This window comes from Triticum urartu, chromosome 2, assembly GCF_003073215.2.
Source record: "Triticum urartu cultivar G1812 chromosome 2, Tu2.1, whole genome shotgun sequence".
In the NCBI taxonomy this organism is placed as follows: Eukaryota; Viridiplantae; Streptophyta; class Magnoliopsida; order Poales; family Poaceae; genus Triticum; species Triticum urartu.
The window spans coordinates 705601080-705625444 of NC_053023.1; the positions used below are offsets into that span (position 1 = coordinate 705601080).

The 24365-nt window shown below is 43.8% G+C and overlaps 3 protein-coding genes across 14 annotated transcripts; 1 reads left to right on the forward strand and 2 right to left on the reverse strand.

Annotated features, from left to right (window-relative positions):
* Positions 1-2846: 2846 nt before the first annotated feature.
* On the forward strand, positions 2847-7508 carry LOC125539926 (protein FAR1-RELATED SEQUENCE 5-like). The gene is made up of 8 exons (XM_048703461.1): positions 2847-3345; positions 3560-3600; positions 3721-3903; positions 3986-4060; positions 4162-4236; positions 4324-4377; positions 4492-7155; positions 7260-7508. Exons 7-8 carry the CDS (start codon positions 5631-5633, stop codon positions 7352-7354), a joined length of 1620 nt encoding a protein of 539 aa, XP_048559418.1. The 5' UTR covers positions 2847-3345; positions 3560-3600; positions 3721-3903; positions 3986-4060; positions 4162-4236; positions 4324-4377; positions 4492-5630; the 3' UTR covers positions 7355-7508.
* A 385-nt stretch (positions 7509-7893) lies between these two features.
* LOC125539927 lies at positions 7894-15820 on the reverse strand. Of its 11 annotated transcripts, none has more exons than XM_048703465.1 (17): positions 12535-12654; positions 12171-12407; positions 11798-11994; positions 11466-11681; positions 11281-11347; positions 10950-11155; positions 10743-10832; positions 10500-10637; positions 10241-10354; positions 10022-10135; positions 9623-9896; positions 9297-9438; positions 9060-9173; positions 8840-8947; positions 8665-8765; positions 8334-8524; positions 7894-8227 (listed from the first exon to the last, which is right to left on the reverse strand). In XM_048703465.1, exons 2-11 carry the CDS (start codon positions 12367-12369, stop codon positions 9651-9653), a joined length of 1587 nt encoding a protein of 528 aa, XP_048559422.1. In that variant the 5' UTR covers positions 12370-12407; positions 12535-12654; the 3' UTR covers positions 7894-8227; positions 8334-8524; positions 8665-8765; positions 8840-8947; positions 9060-9173; positions 9297-9438; positions 9623-9650. The 11 variants fall into 11 exon arrangements, with proteins under 11 accessions (XP_048559422.1, XP_048559420.1, XP_048559426.1 ...); XM_048703463.1 differs by having other exon boundaries at positions 8840-8971; XM_048703469.1 differs by lacking the exon at positions 8840-8947 and having other exon boundaries at positions 8674-8765.
* Positions 15821-17427: 1607 nt separating this feature from the next.
* On the reverse strand, positions 17428-21990 carry LOC125539929 (molybdate transporter 1-like). 2 transcript variants are annotated; one of them, XM_048703474.1, is made up of 3 exons: positions 19960-21990; positions 18015-18533; positions 17428-17917 (listed from the first exon to the last, which is right to left on the reverse strand). In XM_048703474.1, exon 1 carries the CDS (start codon positions 21806-21808, stop codon positions 20420-20422), a length of 1389 nt encoding a protein of 462 aa, XP_048559431.1. In that variant the 5' UTR covers positions 21809-21990; the 3' UTR covers positions 17428-17917; positions 18015-18533; positions 19960-20419. The 2 variants fall into 2 exon arrangements, with proteins under 2 accessions (XP_048559431.1, XP_048559430.1); XM_048703473.1 differs by having other exon boundaries at positions 18015-18751.
* Positions 21991-24365: the final 2375 nt, after the last annotated feature.

Genomic DNA, 24365 nt, shown 5'->3' on the forward strand with positions numbered 1-24365 from the left:
CGACGATCGAATCTCGGGCAAGTAACATACCGATGACAAAGGGAACAACGTATGTTGTTATGCGGTTTGACCGATAAAAGATCTTCGTAGAATATGTAGGAGCCAATATGAGCATCCAGGTTCCGCTATTGGTTATTGACCGGAGACATGTCTCGGTCATGTCTACATAGTTCTTGAACCCGTAGGGTCCGCACGCTTAAAGTTCGATGACGGTTATATTATGACTTTATGTGTTTTGATGTACCGAAGGTAGTTCGTAGTCCCGGATGTGATTACGGACATGACGAGGAGTCTCGAAATGGTCGAGACATGAAGATTGATATATTGGACGACTATATCCGGACACCGGAATGGTTTCGCTCATGGGCCCAATTGGTGGAAGAGGAGAGGCGGCCAAGGGGCAGCCGCGCGCCCCTCCCCTCCCAAGTCTGAATTGGACAAGGAAGGGGGGCGGCGCCCCTCCCCCCTTTCCTTTCTTCCTCTTTCTCCTTCCCTCTCCTCTCCTACTCCAACATGGAAGGGGGAGTCCTAGGACTCCTCATGGGGCGCGCCAAGGGTGGCCGGCCCCCTCCCCCTCCTCCACTCCTTTATATACAGGGAGGGAGGCATCCCCCTAGAGACACAACAATTGATCCCTTGGATCTCTTAGCCGTATGCGGTGCCCCCCTCCACCATAATCCACATCGGTCATATCGTAGTGGTGCTTAGGCGAAGCCCTGCGTCGGTAGAACATCATCATCGTCGCCACGCCGTCGTGTTAATGGAACTCTCCCTCAAAGCTCGACTGGATTGGAGTTCGAGGGACGTCATCGAGTTAAACGTGTGCAGAACTCGAAGGTGCCGTGCGTTCGGTACTTGATTGGTCAGATCGTGAAGACGTATGACTACATCAACCACGCTGTGCTAACGCTTCCGCTTTCGGTCTACGAGGGTATGTGGACACACTCTCCCCTCTCGTTGCTATGCATCACCATGATCTTGCGTGTGCATAGGAATTTTTTTGAAATTACTACGTTCCCCAACAAAAAGGACGTGGTCGGGGACCGTCTGGGGGGCTGACTTGCGGGCCCAACCATCTGTGTGCATTGACTAGGGTCGATGGGAGGTGGTTGGACGGCCCTCACGCGGGGCCCGAGGCGAACGCCAAGACGCCGTGAGCCCGTCCGTTCGTTGTCCGTGTGACCACAAAGCTCGCTCAACTATGCGCTTGAAATGGGTCAAGCCGGACAAAATACAGACACAATTTAAGATTGGGATGTGTGTTGGGCCGGCTCATCTGTCAGTTTGGGCCCAAACGGACAGACCCAGACAATACGGGGTCTACGTTGGAGTTGGCTTAAAACCCAGGCACAATTCCCTTAATATGTTGAGCGAGTGTATTATGGGCGTGTCTTATCTTTCAGCGATATAGTCAGATGAATGTTCCTTTTTTGCGATGGGTTTTACGTTTTGGACTTGGTGTGCATGTGTGTAAGCTGAGAGGTTGATAATTCACCACCGAAAAAGGGTTTCCTCGCGCTTTGTATTACAAAGCAACAACATCGATACAACCAACGATAGGTGTTGGGACGGAAGCAGCACAGACACGTCCAAAAAACGAAAGAGAAAATACAAAAAAGACAAATGCCGACAACAATGGATCAACTGAAATGAAGAAGCCTCGCGCCCACTGCGCCCACCGGAGAGCTCACACCAAGCTCCTAGACTTCGAAGCGCTGGTACCAATCAACACCTCTAAGAAGGGACACGGCGATGACAACGTTGCTGCCAAGGATTTCTCCCGGTATGTGGTGAGGAGAAAGGAAGGGTAGCCCTCGACGCCCTCCAGGAAGGTCCGGCGGCACCCTCAGGCGCCATCGCGTCGGTGTCGGACAGGCCGACAGGGATTTTTCCTGATCCCGACCATCACTCGGGGCGCTCTGGAACACTCCAACATACCGCCCACCACCTTGCACGAGCACGATCTTGAAGCCATCCATGTCGTCTCTCACCACGTCACCGCGAAGTGAGGCCTGCACAATGAAGGAGAAGAGACGCGACTCGGGGCAGCAGTACCGTTGCCCTGCAGGAGGGCACGTCCTCCACCGTCAACGCCGGTACCCGACCGGACGCGCCAGCGGGAGCAAACTAGGCCCAGCTGGGCTCCGAAATGCCCGTGAAGCCCCCACCGGTGCGCTGCAGAGAGCATGCCGTCGGCGTCGCCGCCCCCCGTCCAAGCTTCCCCTCCACAGCGCACAGGAGCCAACGAGGACGCGCCGAAGCTAGCCCGCTAGAACCCAGATGGGGAGGTCCCAGATCTGGACCAGGGACACACCGCCAGCCACCCCGCGATGCTCGGCCGCCCCGCCGCCAAGAGAAGCGCCACCACCACACTGGTCGCCGGCCACCACCACCAGGACGCTAGGCAGCAGTCAACCGAGCCGCACCGCCGTCGTCCCCCTGCCCTGGAAAGAAGAGTCGCATGCGGGTAAAGGAGGTCTCACCGCCGCCAGCACCACCCGGGCTAGATTCGGGGATGCCCACCTGCAGCGGCGGCGGCGGGGGGAGGAAGGAGGGGGGTGGAGGGAAGGGGCTGAGTGCTCGGGCGTGGAAGGGGAAGGAGTACCTATCAGTGTTTTCGAGCTCTTAGAATGTTAGTTCATGTCCATAATTCACACTCGGCTTTTTTCTTGGGTGTCTAGGGCACATCTAGATGTGCTCTAGTTATTGCACATCTAAGTGAGTGAATCAAGCATAAAGAGGGAAAGAAAAAAAGAAAGAAAATATCCACACGAATCTCAACATAAGATCAAGGGAGCGCCTGGAACTCAGCTAGCTGAGTTATAGTATGGTCTCAATCACCTGATGTCAGCTGATGTCATTGTCTAGTTGTCTCAGCCCGTTTTCTTTTTCTATGTGTGGCGGAAGCCCGTCTTGTTGTTTTGTCGGCCCGTTTTCTTTTTTTGACTTGAAAAAGCCTGGAGGCCCAAGTTGTTATCCCGGCTGGTTGTTCCAGGTGTGTTGATGGTTTTCTCTGTTGATGGTTTTGCCTCCAGGACACCTGAGGTCACGTGCCCCCAGGGAAAAAGAATCCAATGCCCCCGGCTGTTTGACGCCCTTCTCCCCCATCCTCTGTTCTTCCTCCTGGCATCCACACCTCCCCACCCCATAACCCCGCCGCCAGCAAACCCCAGAACCCTAGATCTATCCCCTTGAATCAACCAACAATGGAGAGGGAAAAAGTGAACTTGCTGTAGCAAAATTCAGAGTTTCAGACTTCTCCATAGAGCAAAGGAAGGGGAATCAGTTTTGAAAGAAAAAAGATGGATGCGGGTGCTGGTAAAGGGGCGCACAGGACTCACCATGGTATGTTTTTGATTGCCTCTTTGCTTTGCCTATTTTTTGTTCTTTGAGTCCTTGTTCAATCAGTTGTAACCTTGACAGCAAAAAAAAGAAAATCTGTCAGGTTTTTTGATTGCAAAGCTTGATTTCTTACTCCTCTCTTGGTCAGAGTGTTAGAAAACTAGAACAAAGAACCAAAAAGCTTGTCTGATCTTTATATTTGTTACTCACACTGCAGCTACTGCAGAGGAGTATGGAGACTACCTGCTTGCCAATCAGGTCAGTTCCTCCTGGGAAGAAGGCCTGCTGAGAAAAATAAAGGAGACTCAGTATCAAAATTGATTTGCCCCCCCCCCCCCCCTATTCAGAAAAAGTTAATGACAAGATGTTTTTTTGCAGTTATCTATGTATCATGAGCGCCAATTTGATTTGGAATGTGGTCAGTCGAGCACGATGCCTGGGAAGTCGTTGCAACAATGGGTGTCGCAAGAAGTTGGTCCTCTTGGCTATAACTACAATGAAATGAACAACACACAGACAAACTCTCCTATGATTAACATGACCAACAGGATTATGCCCGAGGTAAAAACAAACTAAAATACAGTAGATTTTGTAGGGCTGTGTTTATATTGTACCTTGGCTTAACTCTTCCAGAATTTTGCAGTTGTTTCTGCAGAGGAGTCCAAATGCTGAAGCCTCAAGAACCCATCCTACAGAAACAACAAAAATGCAGCCAACTGTGAGTGCCAAAAACACATCAAAAAGAAAGTGTCGACAGAAAAAGAAAAAAATGTTACATGATCATCATTAAAAACATGCTTTTTTGATTTTTTTTAACAGGGGGTGAGCTTCATGAATGTATCCGGCGATGCACCTATGTCATACATGCAACTGCTGCTTGCTGCTGAACAAGAGGTTTGACCTTTCTTTCCTCTGTTGAAACCGCAAACCAACTACTAATTAGTCAGAACAAAAAAAATGATCATCTACATTCTCTGGCAGGGGGCAAAATATTTGTTGTCTCAATCATAGGAAGAACGCCTAGTTCGTACTGAGGTTTGTTTTGTACATGAACTTATGTAAAAAGAAAAATGAAAAAAAATTGTATCAAACTTATATACTATTATGTCGTCGCTGATGAAAAATTCTGTTATTGTGAAATGCATTCAGAATGACATGTTCATGATAACTGGCCGCTATGGAAGAGGAACATCAGAAGAACCAAGGCAAACAAATCATGATAACACAGGGCGAGTTTTGGTTGAACAAAATCAGGAGCCTTCCCCGTTTGTTGACAACACAAATATACAAGGACTGCATGATTTGATCTGGGAAACTGATGAACCTGATTGTGCACAGAAGCAGCCTTCAGACAATGAACTTGACAGTGATAGTGAATCAGATCATAACCTTGGACTGCATCAAAGAGAAGGTGATATGGATGTTGATATTGTGGAACAACAACATAACAATGAGACGGGAGTTCAAGTTGAACAACTTTCACAAGATGACATCCTCATATTTCTTGAAAATGAAAGCATAAAAAATGCTCAGACTTGCAGCCATGAAGTTCGTAGCCATCATGTGCCAACTATTGACATGGTTTTTGACAACCAAGAAGCAGCTTATAGCTTCTACAACGAGTATGCAAGCATATGTGGTTTCTCTGTAAAGAGGGCAGCATCCTTTTGTGCAAAAAAGGAAGGTGGCAATGCACCAACAAGAATCACTTTGAAGTGTAACCGATCTGGACGTGCAATTGGAGAGGAAGAAAAGGAAGCAAGGTTGAAAAAACGACGAGAAACTAGACAGGCAAAAACAGGCCAGGTCCCGCGTGAGAACCCCAGGAAAAAGAAAACAAACACCATTGAGATAACTGGTTGTAAGGCTCAGCTTATTATCACAAAGAAGGCAGACAAGTGGGTTGTTACAACAATCAACCTCGAGCATAACCATGAGTTGAGCCCTCATACAGAGTCAAAGTACCTCCGTTCACATAACTACATGACAGAAGAGGAGAAGATCCTTATCCGTACATTCAATGCTATGAAGCTACCAACAAGGAAAATAATGACCATCCTGAGCTTCTTGAGAGGTGGCAACACTCCTTACACTAAGAAACACGTCAGCAATGTGAGGACATCAATTGGCAAAGAAACTAACCAGAATGATATGATGCAAGTACTGACTTACTTCAGGAAAAGGCAGGCGGAAGATCCAAGGTTCTATTATGCATTTAAGACAGTTAAAGTTTCTGATGAGGCAAGCAAAGTGTTATGAATTTTCTGGGCTGATGGCTACGCAAGAAAATGTACGACTTGTATGGTGACTGTCTCAGCTTTGACACAACGTTCAAGACAAACAGATACAACCTCCCGTTTGCTCCATTCGTTGGGATCACAGGTCATAGTCAGAACTGCTTGTTTGCTTGTTCTATCATCCAAAATGAATCAACTGACACTTTTAAGTGGTTGTTTGAGACTTTTCTTCACTGCATGGGAGGCAAAAGTCCAGTGACGATTATAACAGATGAAGGTGCGGGCATGAAATCGGCAATCCCGATGGTTTTTCCCAACTGTGTTCACAGGCGTTGTCTCTTCCATATAAAAAAGAAATCTGAGGAAAAATGTCCTAGAACATTTGCAGCACATGAAAACCTACATGCTGATTTCAGTGACATCATACACAACTCGCTGACCGAAGGAGAGTTTGAAATGTTGTGGCCAGATATGATACAGAGATATGGTATACAAAAAATCAGCTATTTCAACATTATGTGGAAGAAGAGAAGGAGGTTTGTTCCTGTCTACTTCAAGAAGAATTTCTTCCCATTCATTCATTCTACTGCAAGAAGTGAAGGGACAAATGCTATTTTCAAGGACAACATAACTTCAACACATAGTGTGATATGCTTCCTGGAAGAATATGAGAGGATATCTCACAATATTCAAGATAATGAGAGAGAACAAGACTCCATAACTAGAACAACAAAGCCAACTTTCTGGTCTCATAGTGAACTTGAGTATCAGGCAGCATCTATGTACAACCGAAAGATCTTCTATAGGTTCCAAAAGCAGCTGAAATTTGTTGTCAATTTGCATGTTGAAGAAGTTGTGAGGAATGTGAGATATGAAGTATACAAAACAGAAATGCTGGCTGCAAAGGATTTCAGGCAAAGGAGATTTGTTGTCGATGTGAACATCCAAAATCAGGAATTTAGTTGCATATGTGGTAAATTCTTGAAAGACGGAATTGTGTGTAGTCATGTCCTGAGGGTTCTTTCTCATCTGAACATGTCAAAACTTCCTGAAAAGTACTACATCGACAGATGGAGGCCAAAAGATACAAAAGACATACGAGACAGGCGGTTCAATGTGCCTGCTGAGCTAACTGCTGGGAGTCAACACTTGAGGTACACACTTTTGTCCAACAGGCTCAACGATATGGCCTCTGATGGCGCATCAACAAATAGAAAATATCTATATGTTGTTGGGGAGAGTGAGAGGGTGCAACAGAGATTGGATGAGATGACTAAAGAAGATAAAGCTGCTGAAGCTGAGAAAACAAGTGTTGGACCAAAGAATTCAGAAGTTCCACTCACAGGCCCGCATCCAGATGGTTATGGGGACAACCTGCAAAATCCCGATGTTGCTATCTCAAAAGGACGTCCACAATCAGGGCGATACAAAACCTTCATGGAAACTTTGCGTGCGAAACCAAAAATTCACTGTAGCCGATGTGGTTCCGAAACCCACAACATATCTACTTGCATAGTAATTGCTGATAATGTTGCCAAGGCACAGCGACAAAAAAGCACTCAAAAACGTGCTTCAGGTCCTCTAGATTTTTTTTCTCTGTTTTGTTAAATTTATGATTTTTGTTTCTCTGTTGCCCACTTGCAATTCTAAGAAAGTTTGCTCTTATTGTGTTGGTAGCAGGCTCGATGACAGCAGCAAAGACCGATAAACCATCAGGTGGGCGGACGAAGAAGAGCAAGACACAAAGCACAACAACAACAGGAGACAGAGACTGACTAGGCTATTTGAAAAAAAAATATTGTAATAAATATAGCATTTTCATATGTTTTGGGATGCAAAATAACGCATGGCAAGAGAAGAAAAAACTTTATAACTGTACTTTGTTTAGTTCATGTTGCTGCATCTGATGTTGTTTCCCCCCTTGATGTATGAATTCTGTCCAAAAAATGTGTGTGTTTTTGGAAACAACCTACAAATTTTTAGAAAGAGGGTCAGAAATTGTTATCCATACATTTAAAAAGGTATCTCAAAAAACAGTACCAAAAAATCAATGTGATTAGAAAAAATCATGAGGTCGTACCTGTGTAAGCCATTGATATGATCTTGTATGAACTTTCACGCCCGATTTTTATTTATAAAAACGTGGAGAAAAACAGAAGAAAAATCAGCACCAAAATAAATTTGCAAAAAAGGAAAAAGAGAAGAAAAAGTGTAAAAAAATGCCATTGTTGTATCCAGTACACGAAGCACTTTCTATTTGTGATAAATATGGAAAACTGCTCCAATGAACCCAAAAGACCTATACAAAAAAAACTTCGAATATAATTGCATACTCATTTGCATTCATTCTCTTCCTCATAGTACTTCGAATATATTTGCATACGCATTTCCATTCATTCTCTTCCTCATAGTACTTTGTACATGGCCACAGTGTACAAACGAAACAAAAAAATCTGAAACACATAAAAATGTTTTGTTATCTACTTGACACCACATTTCCTTGCTTCATGCGCATCAACTTCAAATTCTGCGCCATTGTTTGTGAGAGAAACAATTGAAGAGACGGTGTCTTGCCATTTTCGCAACTATAGTTGAATTGTTAATCTTTGTACTGGTATGTCCACTGGTGAGTTTTCTGGAAAGTGTCTCTGAAAAAAGAGTATATACATCAGAAAAGAGGCAGAAAAGAAGAAAACCTTTGAAAAATATATTATACAAAAAAAGATAGCAGAGACAGAGAAGATTAAGAAGTACCTTAACTCATATTTCATAAATCCTTGACAATCCTTTTCCCTTCATCGAGAATGTTGTGGTCACTGAACAGAATATCGACTGCAAACCTGATACGTGCATCTTGGACCATATCGTGCGTGAAGACTGATTGCAACGCATTCCTAGAACGCCAGTTCTCTAACCAGTTCAAGACAAAAATCCCGCATGCATCACTATTTTCCGGAAAAAAGAAATGTTGACAGAAAAATAAAGTCAGAAATGATAAACGATCAGTACATGCACTGAACTACAAAAAATTGAAAAACATGTGAATGTAGGAAATATAAGTACAGAGAAAGGATCTTCATCTAACCATCCTTACTGCTTCGGTAAGTTTGGATATGCAGTTTCGTAGTGTCTGAATCCCATATTCTTTAGACAAGCATCATTCCAAGCTCGTTTGAAGTTTTCGATCTGCATTAAAAAAACATTAAGATCATGAATGAGAAGGTTGTATATTAAGTCAGAGTTCTCTTGTGACAAGTTACCATCATGTGCTTTATTGTCCTGTGGTATGTGCTATCTCCATCATACTTTGAATCCAGGAAGATGAATTTATGGGCACACAGGTCCACCAGGAAAACGAACTAGTGTGACTTGTGTAGCATTGGAAAAAATAACTTCATATCATAAAGCAGAGGCAAAAAAATTAAAGAAAAAATAAAAGAATAAGAGAAGCACAAATGTACAAAAGATGACAAGACATACTTCGTTACATTGCTGAAGATCCTTTGCTTTTCCAGCTCCTGTGAAGCTCTTTATTAATTTATCTCTCCACTGCAATCTCGATGCTTCATTCTTCCACTTTTGTAGGAAGTATTCCTTTTTCGAAAAAAAAGTACAAAGAAATGTCAACCTCTCAGGGAAAAAAAAGAAAGTAAAAAAGACAAGGAGAAAAATGAAAAAATAAATATTGCGCTTGAAAGTGAAAATTATGAAACTTACACTAGCAGTGTGGAAGAAGAAATGCCTTTGAGATAGTCTTGGGTGATTGTCCCTAAAGAGTTTCCTACAGAACACATTTATGACGTATGACTCTACCCATCCTTCCTCTTTGAAAGATTTCCCCAATTGTTCCAAAGAAACCCTGCAATTATCAATTTCAACAACCCATTTCATGTATGTTGAGGAAAAGGGAGGGAGGAAGAACACATGAGAAGTGAAAAATTTATTGTTAGAAAAAGCAAATAAACAAATGATGAACGCAGAACAAAACTTAAGAAAAAAAGCCACAAAGATAGAAACACAATGAGGAGAAAAGAGAAAAATACCCCTTGTAATCTGCATGACTGCTTAAGATCATGATATTGTTGTAGAGTCCAATTCATGGCTCAAAATTTCCCCCCTGTTATACCCGTCATAAGGAGAGCAAAGGTATTTGCTTGGCTTAAGAATTCTTTTGTTTGGAACATTTTCTTTTCCCACCGAGCTGTTTGAGCTCCCTAACAAAAGACGGGTGTTGTAATGTTCATCTGAGTTTCCCAGCAAGTTCAAGCAATTTTGTTGCAAAGACTTTTCCCCCAGGATTTGAACCTCTGGGGAGGCCTACAAAATTCATATATTTTGTCAAAAAAGGAGGGTAGTGAGATTGTAGATATTGAACAAGCGACACTAAAGAAAACATTAAAAAAGACGTTAGATGCTTCCTCTGAAAAAATGGGTTCACTTACAGATTGACTGTCCCTTATTGCTATTGGTTGTTCTTCAGTGCCATCTGGTGTATACGTGTGGTTGCTTTTGTCAGGGAACAACCTTCTGGGTATTATTAATTGATTAGGAGACCCCTGTTCACAAAGAAAAAAAATCAAACACAGTTAACATTTAATAAAAAAATACTATGGCTGGAATAGAACAGGAAACTTAAGGAGGTTTGCTGCATGGAAAATTACAATGTTTCTTTCATGTGATGTACTCGGTGAGAAGAAACTGCTGTTCTTGTTCTTTGGTGAGTAGCATGTTTGTTCCTGGTTCCACTGAAAAATTTTGTAAGCATTTGGCGAGGTCTGCATGGAAAATTTTGTAAGTTCCCCGTTTGTTCCTGGTTCCACATAGAGATTTCATTGTCTCTAACAGCATACCTCAAAAAAAACGCAGAAGACAAAAACACATTTCATTTAAACGCGAACAAAGGAAGTGTTTGCTGCTAACCAAGTCTATAATGCTTGCATCTGTTGTTGTTGCAGTTGAAGGCCTGGGTGTTTTGCAAAAGTAGCTCTGGCTTTGTTGTTGTGCACAACAAACGGGGAACTCGTTGGGCGTGCTATTAATTTCATACTGAGAATGCTGCTAAAAAAATAAAGAGTTATTTGTCATACTTCTATTAGGTCAAGTTTGCTACATGTACAAACAACAGATGGGAAAAATCTATGAGGTTGATGTGTGTAAACCTACCTTAATGCTTTTGTAGCTCTGTTCTGGGTCTTTTGACATCATATTGTCCACTTCTATGTTTTTCTTTGGGGGACCATCCCTCTTAGCAGCCTGCTTTGAAGGATAAAAAAGGGATTGGTAAAGACCATAATATAAATGAATGAACAAAGAAAAATGCAAATAAAAGGGCATGAGAAAAAAGAAGCTTCTTAGAGGAAAAAATTTGACCTCAATCTTTCTTTCGTACTCTTCTGAGTCCATGTGCAGAGGACGCCACAATTCGGGCTCTTTGATTTCATTCCCGCAATCATCGTGGTTTTTGAAGAGCCGTAATGTTGGTATGTCATCACCGTAGAAGAAGTAGTTTTTCCTAGCTTCATCTAGATAGCGTGCAAAAGATGTTTGTGTTGTCTGTGTGTGAGCTAGTTCTTCATCTTTTTGAACAAAAAGAAAAAAAAAAGTCATGCAAGAAAAAGGAAATACATAAGTAACAAAAGAAAAGTAAAAGAAGAAACACATGGGGGCTGTGTTGAAAAAAAAGTCTCACAATGAAATATACCTGGCACAAAAACTTTGTTAATATCTATGCTCATTTTGCTCTCTGGAAATTGATCACTTGTTGGTTCCTCAAAAATAGAAAAAGTAAAAAAACAAAAAAAGAGTCAGTACACCACTTAGCAAAAAAGAGGCATAAAAAATTTTCATTAAAAAACTGGTTGATTATGAGATTTCCTTCAAAAATACCTTTTGAGTGCTGGTATTGTTCTTGAAACCGCAAAAAGATGGTGTGCTTATTGTGACTTCTTGTTCTTGCTGTTGGTATGAAGTAGACTCAAATTTCTGAGGACATAGCATATAATCAAAACTTGCTGTGGTCACTGTTTTTGAATGCGTATAGTTGTCTTCTTGAAGTATAGCTTGGGTGGTGGGTTGTAAGTCCTCTATGGTTTTGCTTGCTTCCTGTTAACAGTGAGAGAGGTGTTAACTGTGGCAAAACATGGTTGCTGTTTAGCAAAAACAGAAAAACAAAAAATAAGGATTTCTGGGAAAATTACAAAAAAAAACAATCAACTTACGAATGTAGTAGCAATTGGGGCTAACTGTGGCCCTTGTTCATCAACTACCATGTTGTGCTGCGCCTTGCTGTGTGTTCCTTCAGACCCACATGACTGCTGACTTAAATTTTTCCCTTTAATTATAGAAGTTTGTGGCTCCTCGTGTGTTGGCCTTTCTATTTGATCTCCTAACCTTCTTTTCTTTCTAGATATTATATCTGCTTGCAGCAACAGAAAAAAATCAGCTACTCCCTATAGACAACAAACATATTACTAAAAATCTGCTTGCAATAACAGCTAATATAGATGTTACTAAAAAAACAGAAAAAACAAACATATTAAAGGGAAAAAAGCATGTAAAAAGTGGATTAGATATATATGAAGAAATGTTTACCATCATGATCATATTCTTCGTTTGAATTGACCTTAACAGTTGTCTCTGAATCAATATTAGCATTTGCTGATATGTATTCGTTGCTTGAATCGAGTTTCACTGTTTTTTCGGAATCGCTATTCGCTGATGTCACTATTTTAAGAGTTTGTAAGATCAACTCCTTTACTTTGGAGCAAGTGCTGGGCCCTTCATCTTTCATGTACTGTTGGAATGTTATATATATATATCTTCTTTTACCTGTTCTTGTTCAGTAGAGTATTAGGCACAAAAAAATTAGTCAAAAAAAGATGAGATAGAAAAAAAAGAAAAAGGGAAAACAGTACAAACAAAAAAAAGAGGACTAGAAATAGGAAGGGTAACACACCTTCACGCTCAGAGAATTGCCGAATCTTCTTTCAATAGCATCCTTCATGTATGAATTTTTTTCAGTGCTAGCCCATTCATGTGTTTGTTGGCCATAACAAGTTTCAGACTCATTCTTAACCTGCGAGCAAAAAGAGTCAGAAACTAAAAAGATTTACATATATCTATAGGAAAAATAAAAAATGTTCCTTAATTCCTTGAAAAGTGGAAATGAAAAAATGAACGACAGAAAGAAAACCTAAGCCTCTTACTCTGAAACCTCCATATCCAAGAGCATCTCGCTGAAAAGTTTTATTAGGTTCCCCTTCCATATACAGATTCTTGGCAATGTACACTGTAGTTGTATGGTCCCAAAGTCAACAAAATCAAGGCACCGGACCTAAAAAATTACAATAAGCAAACAAACAAAACTTCAGACATTGTGTTGCCAAGTAAACATAAAGACGGGTGAAAACTCATACTTATAAAAAAAGGGGAAAATGGAAAAAAATACTAAAACTACAAAAACAATAATAGGAAAAGCATGAAAAAATATGTACCGCAAGGTGAAAAATGCATCCGCCCAGTGTTAATGTTATCCTGTTTTGCTTCACCTTTTCTTTTTGATACTTGTTGATTGCTTGCATCAACCATGCATGTGTGAATTCACACCAGTTTAAGTCTTTGATCTTGCTAACATCAATTAGTGCTCCCATATACTTGGTGCTTGGTTTAGTGTTTGATGTTGGGCATAAGAAGGTTGCAAGCATAACGATCATATAACAACGGATATATTGTTCATCAGATAGCTCCTCCTCCTTGATGATCTTGTTGCCAAAATACTTGATTGATGGAACTTCTGACAGCCCAAACAACGCGAGAAATTCAGCTTTTCCTCCATCATCAGTTATGCTGATATTGTTTTCGCCTGCTGGAATCCCAAGAACATGGGACACTGACTCTGCATTGAGTGTTATCACCTTCTGATTGAATACAATTTGTTCATCCTTGACACAAACGTTATCAGCTATCCATTGCGCAAATGGCCTTGGTACGACACACTCATCAAACTCAAGCGTGAAACCGAAGCCAATACCTCTGACGAGTTGTACTTTCTCTTTACTTTTGCATGTGGACTTGACAACATCAACAAAGTATGGCAGACTACATCTGCTGTATGCCTTGGCTCCGACGTGACCACGGGGTTTGTTGACAGGCTCTTCGATATTTCTAGGTCTCTGTTTTTTATAAAAACAACAACATAAGATAAACGGGAAAAACACAAAAAGATTAAAAAAATTACATGACCATTAATGGTGTATCGTAGAAAAACGAGAAATACCCATACATATGTATTAAAAAATGATCTAAAAGAAGAAAGATATAAATATATACACAAAACGATCTCAGTTCCGATGTTGGGTACTTATGATCTGTAGAAAGAAAAAACTAATAGACAACTAGCACTGATTACCTTGGTTGTTTGCTTTCGTATTATCTTACGAGTTTGTTTCCTTTCAATACTCTTTCTTACCTGCAAGAAAAAATCATAAGACAAAACATCAGAGACAAAAAAAATTGTCTATGAGATAACTCTTTGAGTTGCATTCATCAAAGCAAAAATCCAAAAAAAGAGTGGTTACCAAATTTATCACACCGTCGCACAGTAGACTACCTGACACTTCAGTTTCAGTTAAATCATCATCTATTTCTGGCCCCTGTTCCTCATATAGATGTTGACCGTCCATATCTTCGGGATCTCTTTTTTCTTCAAACAATATTCCATGGGCTTTATTAATTTCATCATGCTCCAAGCACGTGTCACTGTTGTGTTTATCCTCATGTGATGCACTCAGCACAGTAACGGGCCCCTACAACAACAAAAAAAGGGGCATCTTAAGCGTCCCTATAAACTCTTTATAACAGAGTAATCAATGCTTAAAAATACACCTACTAAAACAAGTACATTTATAAATTCTGAAAACATGACTTGAACACACATGCATGTTTTAGATTTCAGGTCTGAAAAAATGAAAAGGAGCTAGAATGACCAACAGATAAAATGTCTTGTTGTAATGTAATGTGTGTGTGTGTGTCTTCATTTTGAAAGCTATGTTCGAGCTTGGAAGTCGTTTTTTGATAGATACATGCTTCTCCTGACATACACTGCTTGTACCCCTTAAAAATTCCAAAATCCATATGTTTTTCTTTCTAACTGTCGGGCAAGCAACCAATGCAAGTGCAATTACATGCATTTTACTGAAAGACAATTCAATTCAATTCAGTCCAGTTTCCTTTACTACATTCACTCAGGTTCAGATTCAGTCCTACACAAAATGCCAAAACCACCTTCACTTAATAAAACAGCAGCCACAAAACTGCAACTGGCGGACCAGAACGCCAACAATTTCATGTAGTAGTTAACACAAAAATGAAAAAACAATGAAACATTCACCCCAGAACCAAAACCGTCATCATGCAGGCATGTTTCATCATGCTTACTCATCAAAAAAGTCCTAACGAGCCATCATGATAGCTACTGATAAGCTGCACTCACCATGGCTTCAACAGATTCAAAAAATTGTACAGATACAAAAAACTTTACACTTCATATATCAACACATATGTGAGAGATTCAGGACACACACACAAAAAACATGAAAAAAACACACAGAAACTCCAGCTCCACCTAACTGCCATGGTTTGATTCACACTCTGTTCGTTCTCAAAGCGCACATTCTAGTTGTTTCCCACCGCAGCATCAGTAGCTGGTTCATTTATCCCTCTGTCCCTTCCCACAGCAATTCGGCCCTCAATCCTGCACTAAACGCCTAAAAAATGGACAAAAAAGGTTACTCGTACTTCGTCGTGGCGAATTGCTCCTTCACCCCCCTTCCATGGCGACAAAATCAACCCGAAAAAGCATCCCTCCTGCTGCTACCGAATCCACCGGTTGTAACTCGCCACCCATCCCATAATTGCTCCCGCTATCGATTGGAGGACCAACAAACTAGAAACCCTAGCCACAGATTTTCCCCAATTTCAATGCGGCGGTAGCGCCACCAGAAAGAGATGGACGTCGGCGCGCAGCAGGACTGGACCGATAAAAATCAACGGCGGAAACTGGGGGAGGGGGGAGGGGCGGCCTCCTTCCGGCGGTGGGAGCCTTACCTTTGATGGGAGCGCGCCGCCTGGCGGGTCGCCGCCCTGCTTCTCCATGTCGCCGTTGCCGCCTTGAGCGGCTTCCCGTTTAGAGATAGGTACAGCCGTGTTGGCCTCTCTCTGCTCCATTTCAAACAGTCAGGTGCGCTGTCGGCTTTGGGCAAAAAAATGGAAAAGTAATTAAAAAAAAGAATAGAGGTTGGTCCACAGTACAGTGGGAGTAGAAAAAAATTTAAAAAAACGTGCATTGAAAAATATTTGGTACGACATGAATATATATAATTTGGCACAAAAATTAATAATTGAGAAAAATAACACATAAAAAAATATGGCATGTTTTGAAATTAGTTTATTAAAAAAATTAGAAAAAATGTGGGCAAAATGAATATGTGATTGATTATAAAATGAAGACACAAAAAAATGCAACGTCGACATTGGAAACCTTGAAGTTGCGACTCAAGTTTGAAAAACTTGCAGTTGCGGCTTGAGTTAGAAAACTTGCAGTTGCATTTTTCTAATGTCGACGTTTAAAAACTTGCAGTTGTGCCCCGACTTGAGTAATGATGTCATTAGAATAAGAAGACACAAAAAATATTAAATGAAAAATTAAAATAAATGAAAAAACTAAATGAAATGTGAAAATTGAAAAATAAAAAATATAGAAAATAAAAAGGAAGAGAAACACAGAAAGTGAACATTGGAAACTTACAGTTGCACCCTCGAGTTTGATTGCGGCTCGAGTTTGAAAACTTGCAGTTGCGGCTCGAGTTTGAAAACTTGCAGTTGCGGCTCGAGGTTGAAAACCTGCAGTTGCGCCTCGAGGTTGAAAACTTGCAGTTGCGACCCCACTTGAAAACTTGCAATTGCGACCACATTTAAAAACTTGCAGTTGTGCCCCGACTTGAGTAATGATGTCGTTAGAATAAGAAGACACAAAAAATATGAAATGAAAAATTAAAATAAATGAAAAAACTAAATGAAATGTGAAAATCGAAAAATAAAAAATATAGAAAATAAAAAGGAAGAGAAACACAAAAAAGTGAACATTGGAAACTTGCAATTGCACCCTCGAGTTTGATTGCGGCTTGAGTTTGAAAACTTGCAGTTGCGCCTCGAGGTTGAAAACTTGCAGTAGCGGCTGAACATTGGAAACTTGCAGTTGCACCCTTGAGTTTGATTGCAGCTCGAGTTTGAAAACTTGCAGTTGCGGCTCGAGTTTGAAAACTTGCAGTTGCGCCTCAAGGTTGAAAACTTGCAGTTGCGACTGAACATTGGAAACTTGCAGTTGCACCCTCGAGTTTGATTGCGGCTCATGTTTGAAAACTTGCAGTTGCGACCCCCGACAATGGAAACCCTGAGTGCCTCCGAGGTTGAAAAGTTGCGTCTAGACATTGCAACCTCGCAAAAAAATGCAACATCGACATTGGAAAACTTGAAGTTGCGACTCGAGTTTGAAAAACTTGCAGTTGCGGCTTGAGTTTGAAAACTTGCAGTTGCGGCTCGAGTTTGAAAACTTGCAGTTGCGCCTCGAGGTTGAAAACCTTGCAGTTGTGTCTCGAGATTGAAAAACATTTCAAAATCAGCCCGGACATTGAAAACCTTGTACTTGCCCCTCAAGTTTAAAAACTTGGAAGTTGTGTCTCGAGGTTGAAAAACCTTGCAAATGCGTCTCGAGGTTGAAAAAGAAATACAAGGTCACCCAATAAAAGACATTGAAAACATTAAAAAGAAAATATGGATAAAAAAGAAGATGGATTTCACACGGGGCATCGCATTTGCAAAAAAAAAGAGTTGGAACCCACACATGGTAGCATTTAGTAGATAGATAGAAAGGAACATAGAAGTCTAGATCTCTAATACTACTTAGGAGCTGGTCTGATTGACACATAAAAAAGCGCAAACATAAAAAGTTCCTAACGAGGGCTGATGGTTCCTGAACACTGCGCTGCTGAACTTGCTGTCTTTTGGCATCCCTTCCTTCATTATGTTGTTGTTCTCAGGTTGTCCACAACACATGTTATGTTTACGCCCCCTTGGTTGCTGGGTTTGAAATTGAAAACAACTCCGTCTCCTTCTTGAAGGTTGTTCTGGGTTGCAAAGACACCCCATTGCTTGCTGAAAACCATGCGTCCACCACGATCTTGGCGGTATCCAACATTCATGTAATCTTCAGCTTCAAAACAAATTCCAACAACACCTTCTGGTAGCAAGTTCAACCCTTCAATCACCTTCCTTGGAATTTTCTACATAAAAAAAGAAGATAAACATCAGACAATAAAAACATATATAGGACAAAAAAATGAGCGAACAAAAAAAATCAGATTGAAAAAGCACATTTACCATCTGCTTGCTTACAACGTTCGTGGTTGTGAGACGGTGCACGAAAGGGCATCCAATGTACCCATCATTGTTGGTAAGAACCAAATCCAACTTTGATACTTCATCATAACTTAGAACAATGCCCTTTGTGAAAACAACTAGTGGAGCAGCTACTTCCTCATGTACATCATTTAGGGCCTCATCATCAGACCCAATGTTGATCCCACCTGCAGCAGCGCCCTGGTCTCCCGCATCCTCATCAACAATCGTGTGCTCAGCTGGGCCCCCATCATTTGCAACACGCATGCAACCAACATAGCATACATATGCCTTGGCCATGCGCCGAGATGTGTCAAAAACCACTAACTCACCACCGCCAAGATGGTAGTCCGAGACAAACTTTACCCAGTCATCGCCGCCCATCACGGTGGTCTCAGACCCGCTGAGCACATCCAACGAATACCTTCGCCCGTGAGCTCTGAAACTGAAGAATCCTCCAGCTATGTGGCTCAGACTGTCCCTTACAGTGCATGGTATGATCTTCAAAAAAAAAAGAAAAACAGGACAAACAGGGTTGAAAAGAATTGTTAGGAAAAAACTGCGGAGTGAAAAACACAAATAGAGACATTCAAAAAGATCATCACGATGAAAAAGTAAAAAAAAACACTGCAAATTCCTTGGCGCCATTGTTGACAAAATTTCCCCATCTTTCTACAGTGTTGTTGCCACAGTATGAGTGGCAGACCGCGCAAACCATCCTGACCATATAAAAAAATTAAGAACAAAAACATCTTATCAAAAAATACTTTTGAGTATAATAGGTATATAGAAAACATTCACGCACATGATTAATAAACACACACATGAATTTGATGCTGTATAAAAAATGCCTTCTAAACTACATAAATCAGTATGAAAAAATTCAGTATGAAAAACTATACAAAAAAATTCAGTATGAAAAACCAAACAAAAAGCATCGATAGTTTGATACTGCTGAAAGATCATGTCAGTATATGAAAAACCAAGCAAAGGTAAAAAAATGGTGTCAGTACAGAAAAGTGAAAAATTATTCAACTCATACTTCTACAAAAATGTCTACACAGTGCTAGAGACGGTACCCACTGTCACTTATTGTCAACTTTCAGTTTAAACCTATCAACAGTTTCAGTTAACTGTCTACTGTCCGCTGGTGAAATTCAGAACATTTTAAATGTGATTTTGAAAATCAAAATCCAAAAAGCAAAAAGAAAAGAAGTGCTAGGTTTACTTCTTTTAACGTGATTTTAACTCAACTTCCAAGGAAAAATGTGAGTTTCATTGATTTTAACACACCACAAATATACAGACCTTCAGACCTTACTGCATTCATCTAACAGTATAAACTACTAGGCCAACACTAAGAAATGACCTTCAGACTAAAAAAAATCATCTACCGATATGTATCACAGAACAAAACATATCTGCTTCTACATATATAGACATTCAGATAGATCAAAAAATTAGGACACAGATGTAGAATACTCAAAAAATAAAAAGGACAACATACTAACTGAAAAAACCAGATCCACCTACAATCATATAGAAAAACAGGAAAACCATGTAATCAAAACATGAATCTACTGCCTATCTAAGACACAAAAACCTAGTCAGAAACCATGTGTCAACACCCTAAAAATCTCATCCGCCCACCCATCTAAAAAAGAAACAAAAACAAACACCTACATGAATACCTAACAACCTCCCCATTCTATTCATTACATCTGCACTAACCCCTAGATCTACAACAAATGTATCAACCCCCTAATCTCATCCGCTCACCTATCTAAAAGAGAAAACAAAAAACAAAATCTACATCTAACCCTAACAAACCTCCCCATTCTATTCATTACATCTGCACTAACCCTAGAACTACAAACAAGAACATAAAAACAGTGGGGGGAGGAAAAACGTGGGAAGAATGCGTTACTTGAACAAAACGGGGATCTCCTCTCCACTTTCAGCTCTCCCCTTCTGTATCCCGATTCGAAGATGAACAGAGCGCTCTGGGGAAGGGAGTCAGAAGACGAACAGAGGAGCTGGGGGGAATGGAGTCAAGTCAGAATCAGGACGCTTCGGTCTCTTAAATAAAAGAGGAGAGGGGGGAGTGCAACGGGCGGGGGAGTGGAGAAAAAAAAGACAAGAAAAGCCCAACACGATACGGGCCGCGATAACCAGGAGACAACCTGTCCAGCCGCAACAAAGCACGAATCGCTACGCAAAAAAATCCGACGGTTCACAAAGTGAATGAGACCAAACTTGAAACTCAGTCCAACCATTTGCTACAGCACAGAAGTGCACACGCGACGCAGTCCATGTAAAACATACAGATGGGATGACGATGGATGTACGAGATGTACATGCATGGATCAGCACGAGTGCTTTGATCTTCAGATGGAAATGGCGCGTGTCCTGAGCAGCAGCAGGCCGTGCGCGACCATGCCGCAGAGGAACCCCAGCGCGGCGCTGGAGCCGACGAGCGACACGGCGGTACAGACGAGCATGACGAACGCCTCCGCCTTGGACGACATGTCCCTGGCCGCGATGGCCAGCTCCACGCCGGCGAACAGCAGCAGCACGCCCAGCAGCCCCACGGGGAACGCGGCGAGCACGCGCAGCACGGAGCCGCCGAGCGCCAGCCCCAGCGCCAGCTTCAGCCCGCCCAGCGCAGCCACGCACGCGCCGCTGCGCCCGCCGAACTTGTACTGCCCCGCCAGCCCGCCCGCGCCGTGGCAGCACGGCATGGCGCCGAACCAGCACCCCACCAGGTTCATGGCGCCCATGGTCACCGACACCGACGTCGCCGACGCCTCCTTCTTCTCCGGGAACAGGTCGCGCGTCAGCTTGCACACCGCCACCACCGAGTTGAGCACCGAGAGCGGGATCTGCGGGATCGCGCCCTTGATCAGCCCCTGCTTCCACGCCTCCCTCGGTATGCGCACCACGCGCATCCGCGACGGCCCCGCGCGCAGCTCCCTCACCGCCGCCGGGTGCCGGATGATGGCGAGGACCACGCCCAGCACGAACAGGATCACCGCCGACGGGATCGTCGCCGACCGCAAGCGCCTCCTCCAGCTACGCCAGAGGGAAGAAGAGCTATCCTCCTCCCGATCTCGTCCCACTTCTTCTTCTTGGACGGCGGTGCTGTGATCGTCGCCAGCGCCGTTGACGAGGACGACGAAGAAGATGGCGGCGATGGCGAGGGCGAGGCCGTCGAGCCCAGCCCAGGGGCGCCGACCGAGGGACTTGCTCTTCGCCAGGTCCTGCTCGTAGCGGATGTACTTGACGGCGGCCATGGCAAAGTTGAGCCCCTGGGCGAGCTGGATGCCGCGGACGACGGGGAGCGGCACGAACCAGTAGACGAGCTTCATAAGGCGGGTGACCCCGAGGACGAATACGAACGCCGAGGTGAGGATGCCGGCGGCCATCATCTCGGGGACCCCGAAGGAGGCGTCGGAGAGGGCGACGGCGGCGATGGTCTTCATGGGCTGGACGGGCATGGGGACGCCGTAGAGGAGGCCCGTGACGGCGTTGTAGACGCCGGTGAAGACGAGGGTGGTGCCGAGGTCGAGGCCGCGGGAGAGCGCCAGCGAGAGCACGATGGGGATGTACGTGCCCAGGTCGCCCATGGCGCCGTTCAGCTCCGACCACACCGACCGGAACGCCATGTTGTCGCGCGCCCGGACAAGCAGGGACATGGCGGCGCCCCTGATCGGTTTCCTGTCGCCGTCGCCGCCTTCTAGCGCCTCCGGATCCGCGGGGTTGACGGTGGTGGCCATGGCCGGTCGATCGTCCCTCCCCGGTTCCGGCCTGTCCTGTTTGACCCGATTCCTTTCTTCGCCGAGCACTTTATGCTTGTACTACTGGACTAGTGCAGTGTGTTACTGGTGTTGCTTGCCTGCTTGTTTTGTACTACTGTTTTTGTAGTGCTTGCCATGGGAGATGGGTGGCCCATTGGCGCGCCAAGAGACGACCATGGAGATCTTCCTGCCAAGCTCATGTCGCTCTGTATTGTATTGCTCCTCCAGAGTTGACCGCAACATATAATATGTACTGTGCTACGTACAAGCGCCCTCCCCTGCATACGACTATGCGAGTTCTCTTGCCTGCAGCGGCAACCGCAGGCAAGATACTAATACAAGTAACTGTCACGATATATACCTTGAGTTCTTTGACATCTGCTCAGACTTTGGAAATGGGCGACTAAAGTACTCTTTATTGCAAGATGATCGTCATATTATCTTTTACTAAAGCATCAATAATCTCTATGGGTGAAGGGAACCGCATACACCTTACTTTTACCTAGTTTGGCTAAATCATGAGCACACAATTAGCCTTTCTAGGAGCATGCTCAAAAATAATATACAAAAAATCATAAGCAAGGTGATATATATCATCAAAAACTGTTGCCAATAGATTGAAAGAGCGACCTCCATTCTTCATTGTCTCTATCATCTCGATGTTGTCGGAGTTCACCTCTATGCGATTACATTGGCTGTAGTTGCCAAACTGAGACCAAACCGTAAAGTCGGTGCCTCGGCCATAAGCACATCTTCGCACCAATCGATTTCCTTGTTTCCTCATGCGGCGAATCCGCCATTCGAGTCTCCGATGATAGCGCCATACGAGCCCTTGAGTAAGTCTGGGTCAAAAGCCCCATCCACGATTAGCTTCACATAGTTGCTCTTTGATCTTTCCCAGCCATGTTGCTTGATCATCGCCTTTGCATCACTCGCCATAGCATAGTTAGCAACCAAAGTTCTGATTGTCATTGCTATCAACTTAGGTTCGTGGACCTTTTCATTATGCACTAACTTTCTCCTCTCCCATTATAAATACCAGGAACCAATAGTAATTGCTTCCGCTGAATCCCCAGACCAAGGACCACACATTTTTCAACTGGTTCTAGCAATAAATATTCTAGCACAGCTTCTCATCGCATGATCCACAGCTCATGCTTTATTAGTAGAAAAGCTCAAACCCAGTAGCCGCCATACTTCTTTAACTTTTGCACAAGTGAATAACAGGTGTTTGGTATCCTCCGCTCCTATACCGCATGTAGGACATTGAAAATGGGCGACTATTTGATCTCACCCTAGCGACCTTGATCTCAACCCTGCTCTCTCTCAAAAAAAAATTGAGGGGTAAAGCAGTATCCCGGCCCTACTGCTTGTATTAATTTTTTTCATGAAAAGTAAGAGTCTGATAAATCTTTTTTTTTAGAAAAGGAGGATGACCCCCGGCCTCTGCATCTGGGAGATGCATACGGCCACTTTATTGATTATTCTCGAGGACCTTACAATGTATTACAACAATGTGCCTGAATCCACCATCTTGGCAACACATGCCGCTACTCCTATCCAAAATGATGAAGGGGTGCTAGCTGGGCCACTATCCAAACCACTCACCTAAGCCTAACACAAAAGCCGGAAGCCGAAACATATTCGGAAGCCCCAGCCGAGCCACATACCGGGTCTGGGACACAATCCGGTCAGACACACTCGTGTGTCGTCGCCGCCATCTTTCACAAGTCCATCTTCAAGTCATATTGAGGCTTCTACCTTGTCTGGCCACTCAGCCATCGACGTCACCATGACGCCAGACGGCAACCTCCTCCTGCGCGAGTCCATCTCCGCGCATCAGACGCCGAGTCTCAACAACACCACGCTGCTGAGATCCGCCATCTTCAATGGGAAAGATGAAGCACCGCTCCACCAGAGTCGCCGTCCTCTAGTCCCTCGAGTCCGTGTGCACCTCCAAGAATGACGCCCCCATGGGGGAAAACGACACCAGAGAGCCGCCGTCATCCGATCTACTGATCTAGGGTTTTCCCCGGAGATAGCAGAGAGTGGCCTTGAACATCTCCACAACGATGCCTTCAGGAAGGGAACGGTGCAGACAGCGTCGCCATCGCCGGCCTTGGCAATAGCCAATAGCAGGTTTTCACCCAGATCTGATCGAAGACCTCCATCTCTCGTGCACGGGTCGCCGCCGTCCTTGTCGGGATCTGGATGATCCCGCATGGCAGATCTCAGCACGGGGAAGCCCCCCCCACCAAGACCCGCCGGCCGAGCAGGGGAGGCCGAGGCCGCGCCCACAGGTCAGATCCGCGATGGATCCAAGCCCGCGCCGCCGCCCCGGAGTCAGCCCCGCGCACAGCCGCCACCGCCTGCCGAGGCTCGCCGCCGCGTGCCCCGTGCCCCGCCACCGCTCGCCGAGGCCTGCCGTCGCAGGACACCGCCGCCTGCCGCCTAGATCCGCCGCCCGCGGAAGAAGGGGAGGCGGGAGAGGGAGTCCCCCCGCCGCCGCCATCTGCCACGCGGGTTTCACCCGGCG

What these genes read in the sequence shown, in the direction of transcription:
- LOC125539926 (XM_048703461.1), top strand. Translation starts at nt 5,631, where the DNA reads ATGTACGACTTGTATGGTGACTGTCTCAGCTTTGACACAACGTTCAAG. An exon ending in CACTCAAAAACGTGCTTCAG is followed by an intron (nt 7,156 to 7,259) that starts GTCCTCTAGATT and finishes TGTTGGTAGCAG; the next exon opens with GCTCGATGACAGCAGCAAAG.
- LOC125539927 (XM_048703469.1), bottom strand. Translation starts at nt 12,369, where the DNA reads ATGAAAGATGAAGGGCCCAGCACTTGCTCCAAAGTAAAGGAGTTGATC. An exon ending in CGAAGAATATGATCATGATG is followed by an intron (nt 11,995 to 12,170) that starts GTAAACATTTCT and finishes TGCTGCAAGCAG; the next exon opens with ATATAATATCTAGAAAGAAA. An exon ending in AGTACGAAAGAAAGATTGAG is followed by an intron (nt 10,833 to 10,949) that starts GTCAAATTTTTT and finishes CCTTCAAAGCAG; the next exon opens with GCTGCTAAGAGGGATGGTCC.
- LOC125539929 (XM_048703474.1), bottom strand. Translation starts at nt 21,808, where the DNA reads ATGGCCACCACCGTCAACCCCGCGGATCCGGAGGCGCTAGAAGGCGGC.